The sequence below is a fragment of the Trachypithecus francoisi genome, unplaced genomic scaffold (genome assembly GCF_009764315.1).
Source record: "Trachypithecus francoisi isolate TF-2019V2 unplaced genomic scaffold, Tfra_2.0 Lachesis_group5, whole genome shotgun sequence".
Taxonomy (NCBI): domain Eukaryota; kingdom Metazoa; phylum Chordata; class Mammalia; order Primates; family Cercopithecidae; genus Trachypithecus; species Trachypithecus francoisi.
Window position 1 is genome coordinate 140,355,252 of NW_022681470.1, and position 15,192 is coordinate 140,370,443.

The following is a 15,192-nucleotide window of genomic DNA, read 5'->3' on the forward strand; positions in this document are numbered from 1 at the left end:
TGCTCAAAGTTGGATGTAATTCTTATATTTGATCCTCAAAACTTAAAGCATTTTCCCCCTCAGACTTCTATGAAAATTTTTGTTATCTTTGATATTCTGTTCTTTTTAAATGATATACCTAGGTATAGGTTTTTGGTGCTTGTCCTGCTTGGTGTTTGCTTAGCCTCCTGGATTTGTGTTTTGGCGTCAGTTAATTTTGAGAAATTCTGTCATTATTGTTTCAAATGTTTCTTCCCCTTTTTTTTTCTTTCCATCTGATATTTCCTTTATATGTAGGATATAACTTTTCTAGGTATCCCACAGGTCTTATATCTTGTTTTTTTATTCTTACTTCTCTTTGCTTTTCAGTTGTGGATGTTTCTACTGATATATTCTCTTTTCTACTGACATATTCTTTTTTTTTGAGACGGAGTCTTGCTCTGCCACCCAGGCTGGAGTGCAGTGGCCGGATCTCAGCTCACTGCAAGCTCCGCCTCCCGGGTTTACGCCATTCTCCTGCCTCAGCCTCCCGAGTAGCTGGGACTATAGGCGCCTGCCTCGTCTTCCGGCTAGTTTTTTGTATTTTTAAGTAGAGACGGGGTTTCACCGTATTAGCCAGGATGGTCTCGATCTCCTGACCTCATGATCTGCCCGTCTCGGCCTCCCAAAGTGCTGGGATTACAGGCTTGAGCCACCGCGCCCGGCCCCAACTGACATATTCTTAAGCTCTTTAGTTGACTGTTTTCTGGCCAATAATAAGCCTACCAAAGACATTCTTCATTTCTGTTGCTGTCTTCAATCTCTAGCAATTCTTTGTGGTTCTTAGAATTTCCATTCTGCATTTACACTGTCTGTCTGTTCTTGGATGCTGTCTGCTTTATCCAGTAGAACCCAGGGCATATCAATCATAATTGTTTTAAATTCCCAGTCTGATAATTTCAGCAGTCCTGCTATGTCTGGTTCTGGTTCTTACTCTTTCTCTTTAAACTAAGTTTTGCCTTTTAGTATGCTTGTAATTTTTCCTTAGCTGGACATGGCATACTGGATAAGAGGAACTGCTGTAAGCAGGCCTCTAGTAATGGTGGTAAGCTGTGGGGAGAGTGGCAGTGTTCTATTGTCCAGGGATTAGATGTCACTCTTTTAGTGAGTCTGTGCCTCTGCACTGTGAACTTCATAGTTTTTCCCACCCTTTAGTTGGCTCAGGATATATAGAGTTGGCTGGAGTTGGATATTTCCCTTCCTGCAGGTCACTGAAGCTCTGACTAAAATTCTGGGTGCGGTGGCTTATGCCTATAATCCCAGCATTTTGGAGGGCCAAGGCAGGCGGATCACCTGAGTTTGGGAGTTTGTGACCAGACTGAATCGCTGGAATCCAGGAGGTGGAGGTTGCAGTGAGGCGAGATTGTGACACTGCACTCCAGCCTGGGCAACAGTGACACACTCTCAAAAAAAACAAAAAAGAAAAAAAAGGCCAAGCATGGTGGCTCATGCCTGTAATCCCAGCACTTTGGGAGGCTCAAGCAGGTGGATCATGAGGTCAGGCGATCGAGACCATCCTGGCCAACATGGTGAAAGACCATCTCGGCCGGGCGCGGTGGCTCAAGCCTGTAATCCCAGCACTTTGGGAGGCCGAGACGGGTGGATCACGAGGTCAGGAGATCGAGACCATCCTGGTCTACACGGTGAAACCCCGTCTCTACTAAAAATACAAAAAACTAGCCGGTGAGGTGGCGGGCGCCTGTAGTCCCCAGCTACTCGGGAGGCTGAGGCAGGAGAATGGCGTAAACCCAGGAGGCGGAGCTTGCAGTGAGCCGAGATCGCGCCACTGCACTCCAGCCTGGGCGACAGAGCTAGACTCCGTCTCAAAAAAAAAAAAAAAAAGACCATCTCTACTAAAAATACAAAAAAAATTAGCTGGGCATGGTGGCGGGCACCTGTAGTCCCCAGCTACTCAGGAGGCTGAGGCAGGAGAATGGCATGAACCCGGAAGGTGGAGCGTGCAGTGAGCCGAGACCTTGTCACTGCACTCCAGCCTGGGCGACGGTGCGAGACTCTGTCTCAAAAAAAAAAAAAAAAAAAATTCATCGATGCTCAGCCCTTCTTGAACATGAACTCATAGTGAACAGAGCCCTGTGAATGTGAGGAGTATTGAGAAGCCATCACTAGTTACTCACTCAAACCTTATTGAATGTATGAGAATTTACTCCAGAGAGATGCCCTTTCAGCATAAGAAATGTTGGAAAGGATTTATATAATCTTTCCTTTTTAATATCCACATACAAACTCACTGGAGAAAAACCCCAAAAATGTAAAGCAATGTTGAAAAACCTACAGTTATTTAAATTCATTTCAAGTATGTGAACTCACTGTAAAGAAATCCTGTGAATGTAAGTAGTATGATAAATTCTTGAATTTTTTTTTTTTTTTTTTGAGATGGAGTTTTGCTCTTGTTGCCCAGGCTGGAGTGCAGTGGCTCAATCTCAACTTACCACAACCTCTGCCCCCCCAGATTCAAGTGATTCTTCTGCCTCAGCCTTCCAAGTAGCTGGGATTACAGTCATGCACCACCACGCCTGGCTAATTTTGTATTTTTAGAGGAGGCAGGGATTCTCCATGTTGGTCAGGCTGGTCTCGAACTCCTGACCTCCAGTGATCCACCTGGTTTGACCTCCCAAAGTGCTGAGATTACAGGCATGAGTCACCACACCCAGCCAATTCTTCAATTCCTAAAGTCCCTTTCCATATCATTAAAGAACTCACACTGGAGAGAAACCTTATCGATGTTAGAATTGTGGGAAAGCCCTGTGTTGTTCCCATTTACCTGAAAGATGTGAACAAAGTCATATTGTAGAAAAATGCTGAGAGAGTTGGGGATCTGGAACCACTTCATTATCATCTCAGGTCATAATGAACTTGTAAGAATTCACAGTTGCAGGAAACCCTACGTGTATGGAAAATATGGGAAAGGCTTCATTTACTCCTTAGGACAGATACCACAAAATTCCCACTAGGAGAAAACCTACGTTTATAAGGAATGTGGAAAATCTTCACTTATTCCTCAAGCTTTAAGGTATATGTCAGGATTCTCAATGGAGAGAAGCCGTATTGATGTAAGGAATGTGGGAAAGCCCTTGCCTGCTACTCAGTCCTTGATAAACATTTTAGAACACAAACTGGAGAGAAACTATGAATTCAAGAAGTGTGGCAAAACCTTTTTATGTTCCACAGGCTTTAATCATACACCGATGTATGCTGGAGAAGAACTTGATGAATCTAATAAGTGGAATGGCCTAGATCAGGGGTCCCCAAACCCCTGGGCCATGGACTGGTACTGGTCTGTGGCCTATTAGGATCCAGGCCGCACAGCAGGAGGTGAATGTAGGATGAGCAAATATTACTGCCTGAGCTCCACTTTCTGTCAGATCAGCAGTGACATTAGATTCTCATAGGAGCATGAACTCTATTGTGAACTGCACATGCAGGGGATCTAGGTTGCACACTCCTTATGAGAATCTTTTTTTTTTTTTTTTTTTGAGGCGGAGTCTCGCTCTGTCGCCCGGACTGGAGTGCAGTGGCCGGATCTCAGCTCACTGCAAGCTCCACCTCCCGGGTTACGCCATTCTCCTGCCTCAGCCTCCCGAGTAGCTGGGACTACAGGCGCCCGCCACCTCGCCCGGCTAGTTTTTGTATTTTTAGTAGAGACGGGGTTTCACCGTGTTAGCCAGGATGGTCTCGATCTCCTGACCTCATGATCCGCCCGTCTCGGCCTCCCAAAGTGCTGGGATTACAGGCCTGAGCCACTGCGCCCGGCCTTCCTTATGAGAATCTAATGCCTGATGATCTGAACTGGAACAGGTTAATCCCCAACTCTAGTCCGTAGGAAAAATGTCTTCCACAAAACGTCCCTGGTGCCAAAAAGGGGACCACTGATGTAGATTATGTCCCATCCACCCATTAACATATTAAGGCTTTCATCCCTGGGACCTCAAGATAATGGTGGTATTTGGAGACATGGTTTTTTAAAGAGGTGATTTTAAAATGAGGCAGTTAGAATGGGGCCGTCATTCCATATGACTGGTTTCCTTATAAGAAGTGAAAGAGGGCCGGGCGCGGTGGCTCAAGCCTGTAATCCCAGCACTTTGGGAGGCTGCGATGGGCGGATCACGAGGTCAGGAGATCGAGACCATCCTGGCTAACATGGTGAAACCCCGTCTCTACTAAAAAATACAAAAAACTAGCCGGGCGACGTGGCGGGCGCCTGTAGTCCCAGCTGCTTGGGAGGCTGAGGCAGGAGAATGGCGTAAACCCAGGAGGCGGAGCTTGCAGTGAGCTGAGACCCGGCCACTGCACTCCAGCCTGGGCGGCAGAGCGAGACTCCGTCTCAAAAAAAAAAAAAAAAGAAGTGAAAGAGATACTAGGGTAGCAGGAACAGATTTTTATGTGAAGTGACCAGAAATGGTTACCTGCAAGGCAAGGAGAGATTCCTGGAGGAAATGCTTCTTTTAAGGGTCATTATAGAGGAAATCATCCTTACCTACACTTCGATCGTGGACTTCCAGCCTCCAAAATTATAAGCAAATAAATTTCTGTTGTTTAAGCATCCGATGTGTGGGGTTCATTTTTTTTTTTGGTCAACTCTAGCAAAATAATGCAGCAAAGAATGTGAGAAAACCTTTAGGTATTCCAGAGTCTTTAATATTCATGTTCAGAGTTACAATGGAGAGAAACCTTATGAATGTAAGGAATGAAGTGTTTTCTGTCTGTAGTGTGTGTGTGTGTGTGTGTGTGTGTGTGTATTTGAGACACAGTCTGCCTGTGTTGCCCAGGCTTGAGTGCAATGGCATGATCTTGGCTCACTGCAACCTCTGCCTTCTGGGTTCAAGCGATTCTCCTGTCTCAGCCTCTGGAGTAGCTAGGATCACAGGCACGTACCACCATGCTCAGCTAATTTTTGTATTTTTAGTAGAGCTGGGGTTTCATCATGTTGGTCAGTGTGGTCTTGAACTCCTGGTCTGGCCGGGCGCGGTGGCTCAAGCCTGTAATCCCAGCACTTTGGGAGGCCGAGACGGGCGGATCACGAGGTCAGGAGATCAAGACCATCCTGGCTAACATGGTGAAACCCCGTCTCTACTAAAAAAATACAAAAAATCTAGCCGGGCGAGGTGGCGGGCACCTGTAGTCCCAGCTACTCGGGAGGCTGAGGCAGGAGAATGGCGTAAAACCCGGGAGGCGGAGCTTGCAGTGAGCTGAGATCCGGCCACTGCACTCCAGCCCGGGAGACAGAGCAAGACTCCGTCTCAAAAAAAAAAAAAAAAAAAAGAACTCCTGGTCTGAAGTGATCTGCCCACCTCGGCTTCGCAAAGTGCTGGGATTACAGGTGTGAGCCACCAACACCTGGCCTCCTTTTAGTCTTTAGTCTGCTAAATGTGAGAAATCATGCAGTAGACCATTTCAGTGAATCTAAGGCACGTGAAAAACCATTTTATTATCCCTTAAAGCATCCGAACTCATCTGGTGAAAGAACTTATAAAACTCAAGTGAGAAAAAATAAAAGAATATAAAGAAGAGGTTTCTTGCTGGGTGCAGTGGCTCACGCCTGTAATCCCAGCACTTTGGGAGGCCGAGATGGGTGGATCATGAGGTCAGGAGATGAAGACCATCCTAACACGGTGAAACCCCGTCTCTACTAAAAATACAAAAAATTAGCCGGGCGTGGTGGTGCGTGCCTGTAGTCCCAGCTACTCAGAGGCTGAGGCGGGAGAATGGTGTGAACCCGGGAGGCGGAGCTTGCAGTGAGCTGAGATGGTGCCACTGCACTCCAGCCTGGGCGACAAAGCGAGACTCCGTCTCAAAAAAAAAAAAAAGTTTCTTGTAGTATGAAATCAAAGACTGATCTTGCACAACATGGAAGAGCTTACAGTGGATTGAAATCCCATCATAAGGAAATGTGGGCCGGGTGCAGTGGCTAACACCTGTAATCCCAGCACTTTGGGAGGCTGAGGCGGGCAAATCACTCGAGCCCAGGAATTCGAGGCCAGCCTGGGCAACATGGTGAAACCTCATCTCTACAAAAGTACAAAAATTAGCTGGGCACGGTAGTGTTCGTCTGTAGTCCCAGCTACTGAGGAGGCTGAGGTGGGAGGATCACTTGAACCCAAGAGGCGGAGGTTGCAGTGAGCTGAGATTGTGCCAGTGCACTCCAGCCTGGATAACAGAATGAGAACCTGTCTCAAGAAAAAGTTGACTCAAAAGTAAGAGGAAAAAAGGAATGTGGCAGGGCTTTTAAAAACTTTTCATACCTTATAGAAGGTGTAGAAACTCAGTGGAGAGAAACCTGCTTGTAAATCAAGTGGAATCGCCTTTGTTCATTCTTAAGGCTTCTTTTGTACATCGTAAATTGCTGTGAAGCCATGGGAAGGGGAAAAGTGGGATACAACCCTTAGATATTTCACATGCAGATATTATGATCTGCCTGATGGAGCCACCAAGCATGTCCCTTCTTTACAATGTCAGGTAGGGGGCCTGGCATGGTGGCTCATACCTCTAATCCTAGCACTTTGGGAGGCCGAGGTGGGTGGATCACTGGAGGTCAGGAGTTCGAGTCCAGCCTGGTCAATATGGTGAAACCCCATCTCTACTAAAAATACAGAATAAGCCAGGTGTTGTGGTGCATGCCTGTAATCCCAGCTACTTGGGAGGCCCGGGCAGGAATTCAAGACCAGCCTGGCCAACATGGCAAAACCCCATCTCTACTAAAAATACAAAAATTAGCCAGGCATGGTGGTGGGCACCTGTAATCCCAGCTACTCAGGAGGCTGAGGCGGAAGAGTTGTTTGAACCCAGGAGGTGGAGGTTACAGTGAGCTGAGATTGTGCCACTGCACTCCAGTCTGGGTGACAAGAGCAAAGCTCCATCTCAAAAAAAAAAAGAAAAAAAGGTCAGGTAGGGGCTCTCAGCACTTTGGGAGGCCAGGATGGGGGAGGATCACCTGAACCCGGGAGTTCACAACCAGCCTGGGGCAACATAGCAAGACTCTGCCTCTATTAAGAAAAAAAAAAAAAAAGGTCAGATAGGGACCTAGTACTAATCTCTTTCTGAAACTGAATGCTTCACAGCTCCAAGGAATTCAGTGACCAGCAAGGGACTGTCCCAGTAGGCTTCGCTGGTCACATAGAAATGGAAATGGGGCCGGGCGCGGTGGCTCAAGCCTGTAATCCCAGCACTTTGGGAGGCCGAGACGGGCGGATCACGACATCAGGAGATCGAGACCATCCTGGCTAACACGGTGAAACCCCATCTCTACTAAAAACTACAAAAAACTAGCTAGGCGAGGTGGCGGCGCCTGTAGTCCCAGCTACCCGGGAGGCTGAGGCAGGAGAATGGTGTGAACCCGGGAGGCGGAGCTTGCAGTGAACTGAGATCCGGCCACTGCACTCCAGCCTGGGTGACAGAGCGAGACTCCATCTCAAAAAAAAAAAAAAAAAAAAAAAAAAAAAAAAAAGTGGAAACTACTGGAGCATCAGGGCCAGGCAAAAACCCTTGATTCCATGTTCTTGGCCATGTTAGCCATAATGTCCTGTGTGGTATATTTTCCCTGTGCAGAGTCAAAAACATATTGGGCATATGTTCCTAATCCCCCAGTAGTACAGCCTGTACTGTGGAGTGACACTTCTCCTGAAATCTATCATGATCAGGGAGTGTGGGCTCCAGTACCCCTAATTCCCCCGACATAGAACAGTTAGACTCTCAGAACAATATCATCAATTATGCGGTCCCACTGGAAGGACTCCCCTGGTGTAGCACTACAAAGATGTTGTTCAACCATAGTAGCTGTCTTACAAGTCAAGCTCAAGCACGGTTGAGTCACCATGGAAAAGTCATGTGCTTTTTAGGTCTTAGTTCTAATAATGTAACTGGTGTGCTAACCAACCATTCCTGGCCCAATCACCCCAATTGTGTCGACTATATGGAATGGATTCCCTTCAATAGTTCCTGCCCCCCTCCATGGACCCAGTGTCTTGGCCCACTGGTTAGAAAACAAACTATGTTAACTGGAGACATTGTGGATTGGGGACTTAAAGGTCAACTAGATGGTAAAGATGAAAATCAGACATCATGGCACAAACTTCACTGACATTGGTAGAAGGTTTTTTTTTGTTTTGTTTTGTTTTTGTTTTTTTTTTTTTTTTTTTGAGATGGAGTCTCGCTCTGATACCCAGGCTGGAGTGCAGTGGCACTATCTCGGCCCACTGCAAGCTCCACCTCCTGGGTTCACACCATTCTCCTGCCTCAGCCTCCCGAGAAGCTGGGACTACAGGTGCCTGCCACCACGCTTGGCTAATTTTTTTGTATTTTTAGTAGAGACGGGGTTTCACCATGTTAGCTAGGATGGTCTCGATCTCCTGACCTTGTGATCCACCCGCCTCGGCCTCCCAAAGTGCTGGGATTACAGGCGTGAGCCACCGTGCCTGGCCAATGCTTCTTCTTTATAACACACAGGGATCCAATCCCATTCTGCTGCCCGGGTTGCTTGGCATGAAACAGGCTTTAGCCTGCCTCTTCTTCAGTGGCAGCATCTAGGTAGGAAAGGTCCAATTCAAGAAACCATATGGAAAGCAGCAGTCCTATTTACAAATGGTAGTATCTGTGTAGGGGTACTCTCTGATACTAGTACTGCTACTCGACCCAGTTTTGATGTTACATTTGTAAAGAATATCACCACTAAATTTACAGTTTGTGTTTTTAATCCTTATGTCTTTATGGCAGCTAAGAAGGACCAGCTCCAGGTAAACAATATCCAGTTGACATGTAAATCTTGTCAATTCTGTCACTATATTAATCATAACACAGTGCTAACACATCTCTAGTTTGATAATTCTGGGTCACTTACTTGGTGTATGGATTCCTGTTAATCCATCTGAGCCTTGGGCCGCCACCCCCGCGGCTTTGCACTTCATGAAACGTCTTCTTTTTTTTTTTTTTTTTTTTTGAGACGGAGTCTCACTCTGTCGCCCAGGCTGGAGTGCAGTGGCCGGATCTCAGCTCACTGCAAGCTGCGCCTCCCCAGGTTCATGCCATTCTCCTGCCTCAGCTTCCCGAGTAGCTGGGACTACAGGTGCCCGCCACCTCGCCCAGCTAGTTTTTCGTATTTTTTAGTAGAGATGGGGTTTCACTGGGTTAGCCAGGATGGTCTTGATCTCCTGACCTCGTGATCCGCCCGTCATGAAACTTCTTCTAACTCAGCTTACTCATCGTATCCATAAAGCCTTCGGCATGATAATTTTTGCTATTATTTCCTCGGTCACACTAATAACTTCTATAGTAATGTCCTCTGTAGCTTTGCGTAGTTCTGTTCAAATAGTTTAGTACGTAGAGAACTAGACTTGTACCGCCAACAAAACATGGCAATTTCAGAGTAAAATTAACACTGAGTTACAAACCGAAGTGGCAATGTTGAAATCCATGGTTCTATGGTTAGGGGAACAAGTGCGAAGCTTACAACTGCAACAACAATTGTGCTGTCATTTTAATCACATTCATATTTGTGTAACCAACTTAGAATATAAGCAAAGTGAGTATCCATGGGACCTTGTGACAGCCCATTTTCAGGGAGCTTTCACATCCAATGTCACCTTTGATATTGGTGAATTACAAAGCAAAATTCTTGATTTAAATAAGCAAACTCAAGAATTTCAGCCTTCTTTAGAAGCATGGACTGAATTCCAGTGAGGTCTGGAGAGCCTCAACCCTTGGACCTATCTAAAGTGCCACATTAACTTCTCATATATTGTTCTGGGAATAATGCTGTTCTGTCCTTGTTTGCTTTTCATACTCTGTAAAATTGGATGGACTGCCAATCAGAAAATGAGAGCTGCCCAACCTGGCCTTACATTCATTCAAGTAATGCAAAAATAGAAAGGGGGAGATGTTGGGAGCTGAAAGCCTGAGGGTTGTGACCAACTCAGCATTCCACTGGAGGCTATATGATTAAACAGCAAACTGTTTATCATGAATGCAGGACGTGGGCAAACTCACATCTGTGCCCACAGAAGGTATGCTGAGGGCAATCACTCCATGGCACTATGCTCCTTGAGGTTATCTACTGGAACATCTGGAGCCTACTGTCCAAAGAAAGCAGACATGCAGCTGGGCACAGTGGCTCACGCCTGTAATCCCAGCACTTTGGGAGGCTGAGGTGGGTGGATCACGAGGTCAGGAGATCAAGACCATCCTGGCTAACATGGTGAAACCCTATCTCTACTAAACAAGACAAAAAAATTAGCCGGGTGTGGTGGTGGGCACCTGTGGTCCCAGCTACTCGGGAGGCTGAGGAAGGAGAATGGTGTGAACCCAGGAGGCGGAACTTGCAGTGAACCGAGATCGCACCACTGCACTCCAGCCTGGGCAACGGTGAGACTCCATCTCAAAAAAAAAAAAAAAGAAAACAGAGATGCAGGCCTGCACTAAATCATGCAGCTGGCTGACAATCACCCCCTACTCTCTATTTCCTTTACTCAATAGATACAAAGGGCTCTAGAAGCTCAGGGCCCTTGTTCACTGGAAGCAAGGAGCCCCCGACCCCTTCTTTTAAAACATCTTTTTATCTTTGTCTTTATTCCTGTGTTCATCCTCCTTTGTTCAGTCCACCAGGGTCCATGGCAGAAGATAAAAAGCACTATTACATGAGCTTTTCCACCTTTTCATTGTCTATCTATTTATTCACATTTTCATTTATTCTCAGAGAAGGAACTGTTTTAATTCCTCTTAAATGTTTTTATGTAAGTGTTCTTTTTAAAGTTTTCTGCACTTTGCTTTCTATGTTATATCCTTTTTTATTTTCTTTTTAAAATAGTTTCTAAATAAAATACCTACCAATTCTAAATAAGATAATATGGAGCTATTTTCTTTGTAAAGCCAAACTCCTAACATTAGTTCTTTGGTCACTGGTTACATCTTCTCTTTCACAGAAGATGTGAGCATGTGGAAGAAAGAATCCACAAATTTGAAGATAGAACTTTTGAAAAATATCAACTCTGAGGGGACTAAAGGAAAAAGAGGCCAGGCACGGTGGCTCAAGCCTGTAATCCCAGCACTTTGGGAGGCCGAGACGGGCGGATCACGAGGTCAGGAGATCGAGACCATCCTGGCTAACATGGTGAAACCGCGTCTCTACTAAAAAAATACAAAAAAGTGGCCGGGCGCGGTGGCTCAAGCCTGTAATCCCAGCACTTTGGGAGGCCGAGACGGGCGGATCACGAGGTCAGGAGATCGAGACCATCCTGGCTAACACGGTGAAACCCCGTCTCTACTAAAAAAATACAAAAAATTAGCCGGGCGAGATGGCGGGCGCCTGTAGTCCCAGCTACTCGGGAGGCTGAGGCGAGAGAATGGCGTAAACTCGGGAGGCGGAGCTTGCAGTGAGCTGAGATCCGGCCACTGCACTCCAGCCTGGGCGACAGAGCGAGACTCCCTCTCAACAACAAAAAAATAAAATAAAATAAAAAAATAAAAAAATACAAAAAACTAGCCGGGCGAGGTGGTGGGCGCCTGTAGTCCTAGCTACTCGGGAGGCTGAGGCAGGAGAATGGTGTAAACCCGGGAGGCGGAGCTTGCAGTGAGCTGAGATCCGGCCACTGCACTCCAGCCTGGGCGACAGAGCGAGACTCCGTCTCAAAAAAAAAGAAAAAAAAAAAAGGAAAAAGAATGAAGACCGGCCTTTCGCTCGCCGAGCTCCAGCCGAAGAAGAAGGGGGGTAAGTAAGGAGGTCTCTGTACCATGGCTCGTACAAAGCAGACTGCCCGCAAATCGACCGGTGGTAAAGCACCCAGGAAGCAACTGGCTACAAAAGCCGCTCGCAAGAGTGCGCCCTCTACTGGAGGGGTGAAGAAACCTCATCGCTACAGGCCTGGTACTGTGGCGCTTCGTGAAATTAGACGTTATCAGAAGTCCACTGAACTTCTGATTCGCAAACTTCCCTTCCAGCGTCTGGTGCGAGAAATTGCTCAGGACTTTAAAACAGATCTGCGCTTCCAGAGCGCAGCTATCGGTGCTTTGCAGGAGGCAAGTGAGGCCTATCTGGTTGGCCTTTTTGAAGACACCAACCTGTGTGCTATCCATGCCAAACGTGTAACAATTATGCCAAAAGACATCCAGCTAGCACGCCGCATACGTGGAGAACGTGCTTAAGAATCCACTATGATGGGAAACATTTCATTCTCAAAAAAAAAAAAAAAAAAAAAAAAAATTCTCTTCTTCCTGTTATTGGTAGTTCTGAACGTTAGATATTTTTTTTTCCATGGGGTCAAAAGGTACCTAAGTATATGATTGCGAGTGGAAAAATAGGGGACAGAAATCAGGTATTGGCAGTTTTTCCATTTTCATTTGTGTGTGAATTTTTAATATAAATGCAGAGGCGTAAAGCATTAATGCAAGTTAAAATGTTTCAGTGAACAAGTTTCAGCGGTTCAACTTTATAATAATTATAAATAAACCTGTTAAATTTTTCTGGACAATGCCAGCATTTGGATTTTTTTAAAACAAGTAAATTTCTTATTGACGGCAAAAAAAAAAAAAAAAAGAATGAAGACCAAACAGAACTTAAAGGACCTGTAGTACACCATGCATCAGATCAACTACACATTATGGAAAGTGGAGAAAGATAAGAGAGAAATAAAGGGGAAGAAGTAAAATGTGAAGAAATATTAAGCAAAACTTTCCAAATTTGATGAAACACATGAATATTTAAATCCAAGAAGCTCAACAAACTCCAAGTAAGAGAAACTCAGTCAGGCACGGTGGTAGGTGCCTGTAATCCCAGCTACTTGGGAGGCCGAGGCAGGAGAATCACTTGAACCTGGGAAGCGGAGGTTGCAGTAAACCGAGATTGCACCATTGCACTCAAGCCTAGGCAACAAGAGCAAAACTTCATCTCAAAAAAAAAATTTTGTTTTTAAAAAGAGAGAAACTCAGGCCCACAGTGAATCACATTATCATCAAAATGTCCAATGGCAAAGACAAAGAGTGCTGAAAGAAGTGATTCCTTACATAAAGGGATTCTCAATACTATTAATAACAAATATATCATCAGAAATAATGAGGGACATAGTCGGTGAGATGACATATTTAAGAACTGAAAAAGAAACACTATCAACCAAGAATTCTGTGCTCACCAGAAATGTTCAGAAATGAGGGAGAATTTAAGACATTCCTAGAAAAACTAATGCCAAGAAAGGTTACCACTACACTTGCCATATAAGAAATGCTGCTGGGTGCGGTAGCTCATGCCTTTAACCCCAGCGTTTTGGGAGGTTGAGGTGGGTGGATTACGAGGTCAGGAGTTTGAGAGCAGCCTGGCCAACATAGTGAAACCCTGTCTCTACTAAAAATACAAAACTTAGCCAGGTACGGTGGTGCATGCCTGTAGTGTCAGCTACTTGGGAGGCTGAGGCAGGAAAATCTCTTGAACCCGGGAGCCAGAAGTTGTGGTGAGCTGAGATTGTGCCACTGCACTCCAGCCTGAGCAACAGAGTGAGACTCTGTCTTAAATAAATAAATAAATAAATAAATAAATAAATAAATAAAATAAACATAAAAGAGATGCTAAAAGGAGTTCTTCAGGATAAAATAAAAGGATGCTAGACAGTAACTCAAGTTGTGTGGAGAAATAAAGATCTCCAGTAAAGCTAAGTACGTTGGAAAATATAAAACCACATTTATGGTATTTTTGTATGTAACTCCAGCTTTTACTTTTTACTGGACTTTTAAAACATCAATAAAAATTATAAGTGCATGTTTTATGTATATAATATATAAAGATATATTTTGCAACAAAAATAACAGAAGTGTGCAGTTGTATAGCAGAGTTTTTGTATGCTATTGAAGTTAAGTGGGTACGAATTCAAATAATCTTAATATAACTTTGGAATGGTAAATGTAATCCTCATGAGGGCTATTAAAGTTTTGACTGGGTGCAGTGGCTCACTCCTGTAATCCCAACACTTTGGGAAGCTGAGGTAGGTGGATCACCTGAGGTCAGGAACTCAAGACCAGCCTGGCCAACATGGTGAAACCCTGTCTCTACTAAAAATACAAAAATTACCCAGGCATGGTGGTGCGTACCTGTAATCCCAGTTACTTGGGAGGCTTAGGCAGGAGAATCATCAGAACCCAGGAGGTGGAGGTTGCAGTGAGCTGAGATCACACCACTGCACTTCAGCCTAGGCAACAGAGCAAGAAGACTCCATCTCAAAAAAAAAAAAAAAAAAGAAAGAAAGAAAGTAAATATGAATGTGGTGGCTCACACTTGTAATCTTAGCACTTTGAGAGGGTGAGATGGGCGGATCACATGAGGTCAGGAGTTAAAGACCAGCCTGGTCAACATGGTGAAACCCTGTCTCTACTAAAAATACAAAAATTAGCCAGGTGTAGTGGCACAAGCCTGTAGTCCCAGCTATACAGGAAGCTGAGGCACAAGAATCATTTGAACCTGGGAGGTGAGATTGTGCTACTGCAGTCCAGCCTGGACGGCATGGCAAGACTGTCTCAAAAACAAAACAAAACAAAGCAAAAAAAGAAAAAGAAAATATAAGTGCAATGTACATAAATGAAAATTATAAGAGAGTTAAAGGATTCACTCTGAAAATCAAATAAACACACAAAAAATCAGCAGTGGAGGAAATAAGGAGCTGAAAGTATAAAACATTCAGAACACATATAGCAAAATGGCAGGAAGAAAATCCTTCATTTTTACTTTAAATGTAAATGAATCAAACACTCCAAGAAAAAGTCATGCCGTTGAAGAATGGATGAAATTATAAAGACCATGATCAAATCGTATTGTCTACAAGAAATTCACGTTATATAAAAAGCAACAGATAGGTTGTTAGTGAAAGGATGGAAAGAAGATATTCCATGCAAATAGCAACCAAAAGACAATTGGATTGACTATAATGATATCAGACAAATAAAGTAAAAGACTTTATAATATACAAGGGATGGTAATATATTGATATAAGCTTCAATTCATCAAGATGTAACAAGCCATGCATGATGGTACATGCCTTTAGTTCTAGCGACTTGGGATGCTGAGGCAGGAGGATTGCTTGAGCCTAGGAGTTTAAGTTCAGCTTAAACAACATAATGAGACTCTGTCTTTTTTTTTTTTTTTTTTTTTTTTTTTTTTTTTGAGACGGAGGCTCATTATGTCGCCTGGCT

General features: G+C 44.6%; 1 protein-coding gene across 1 annotated transcript; it reads left to right on the top strand.

Moving 5' to 3' along the window:
• Positions 1–11,695: 11,695 nt before the first annotated feature.
• On the top strand, positions 11,696–12,272 carry LOC117074151 (histone H3.3A). Its single transcript, XM_033195368.1, has one exon. The coding sequence runs from the start codon at positions 11,755–11,757 to the stop codon at positions 12,163–12,165; it is 411 nt and encodes a 136-aa protein (XP_033051259.1). The 5' UTR covers positions 11,696–11,754; the 3' UTR covers positions 12,166–12,272.
• Positions 12,273–15,192: the final 2,920 nt, after the last annotated feature.

What these genes read in the sequence shown, in the direction of transcription:
- LOC117074151 (XM_033195368.1), top strand. Translation starts at nt 11,755, where the DNA reads ATGGCTCGTACAAAGCAGACTGCCCGCAAATCGACCGGTGGTAAAGCA.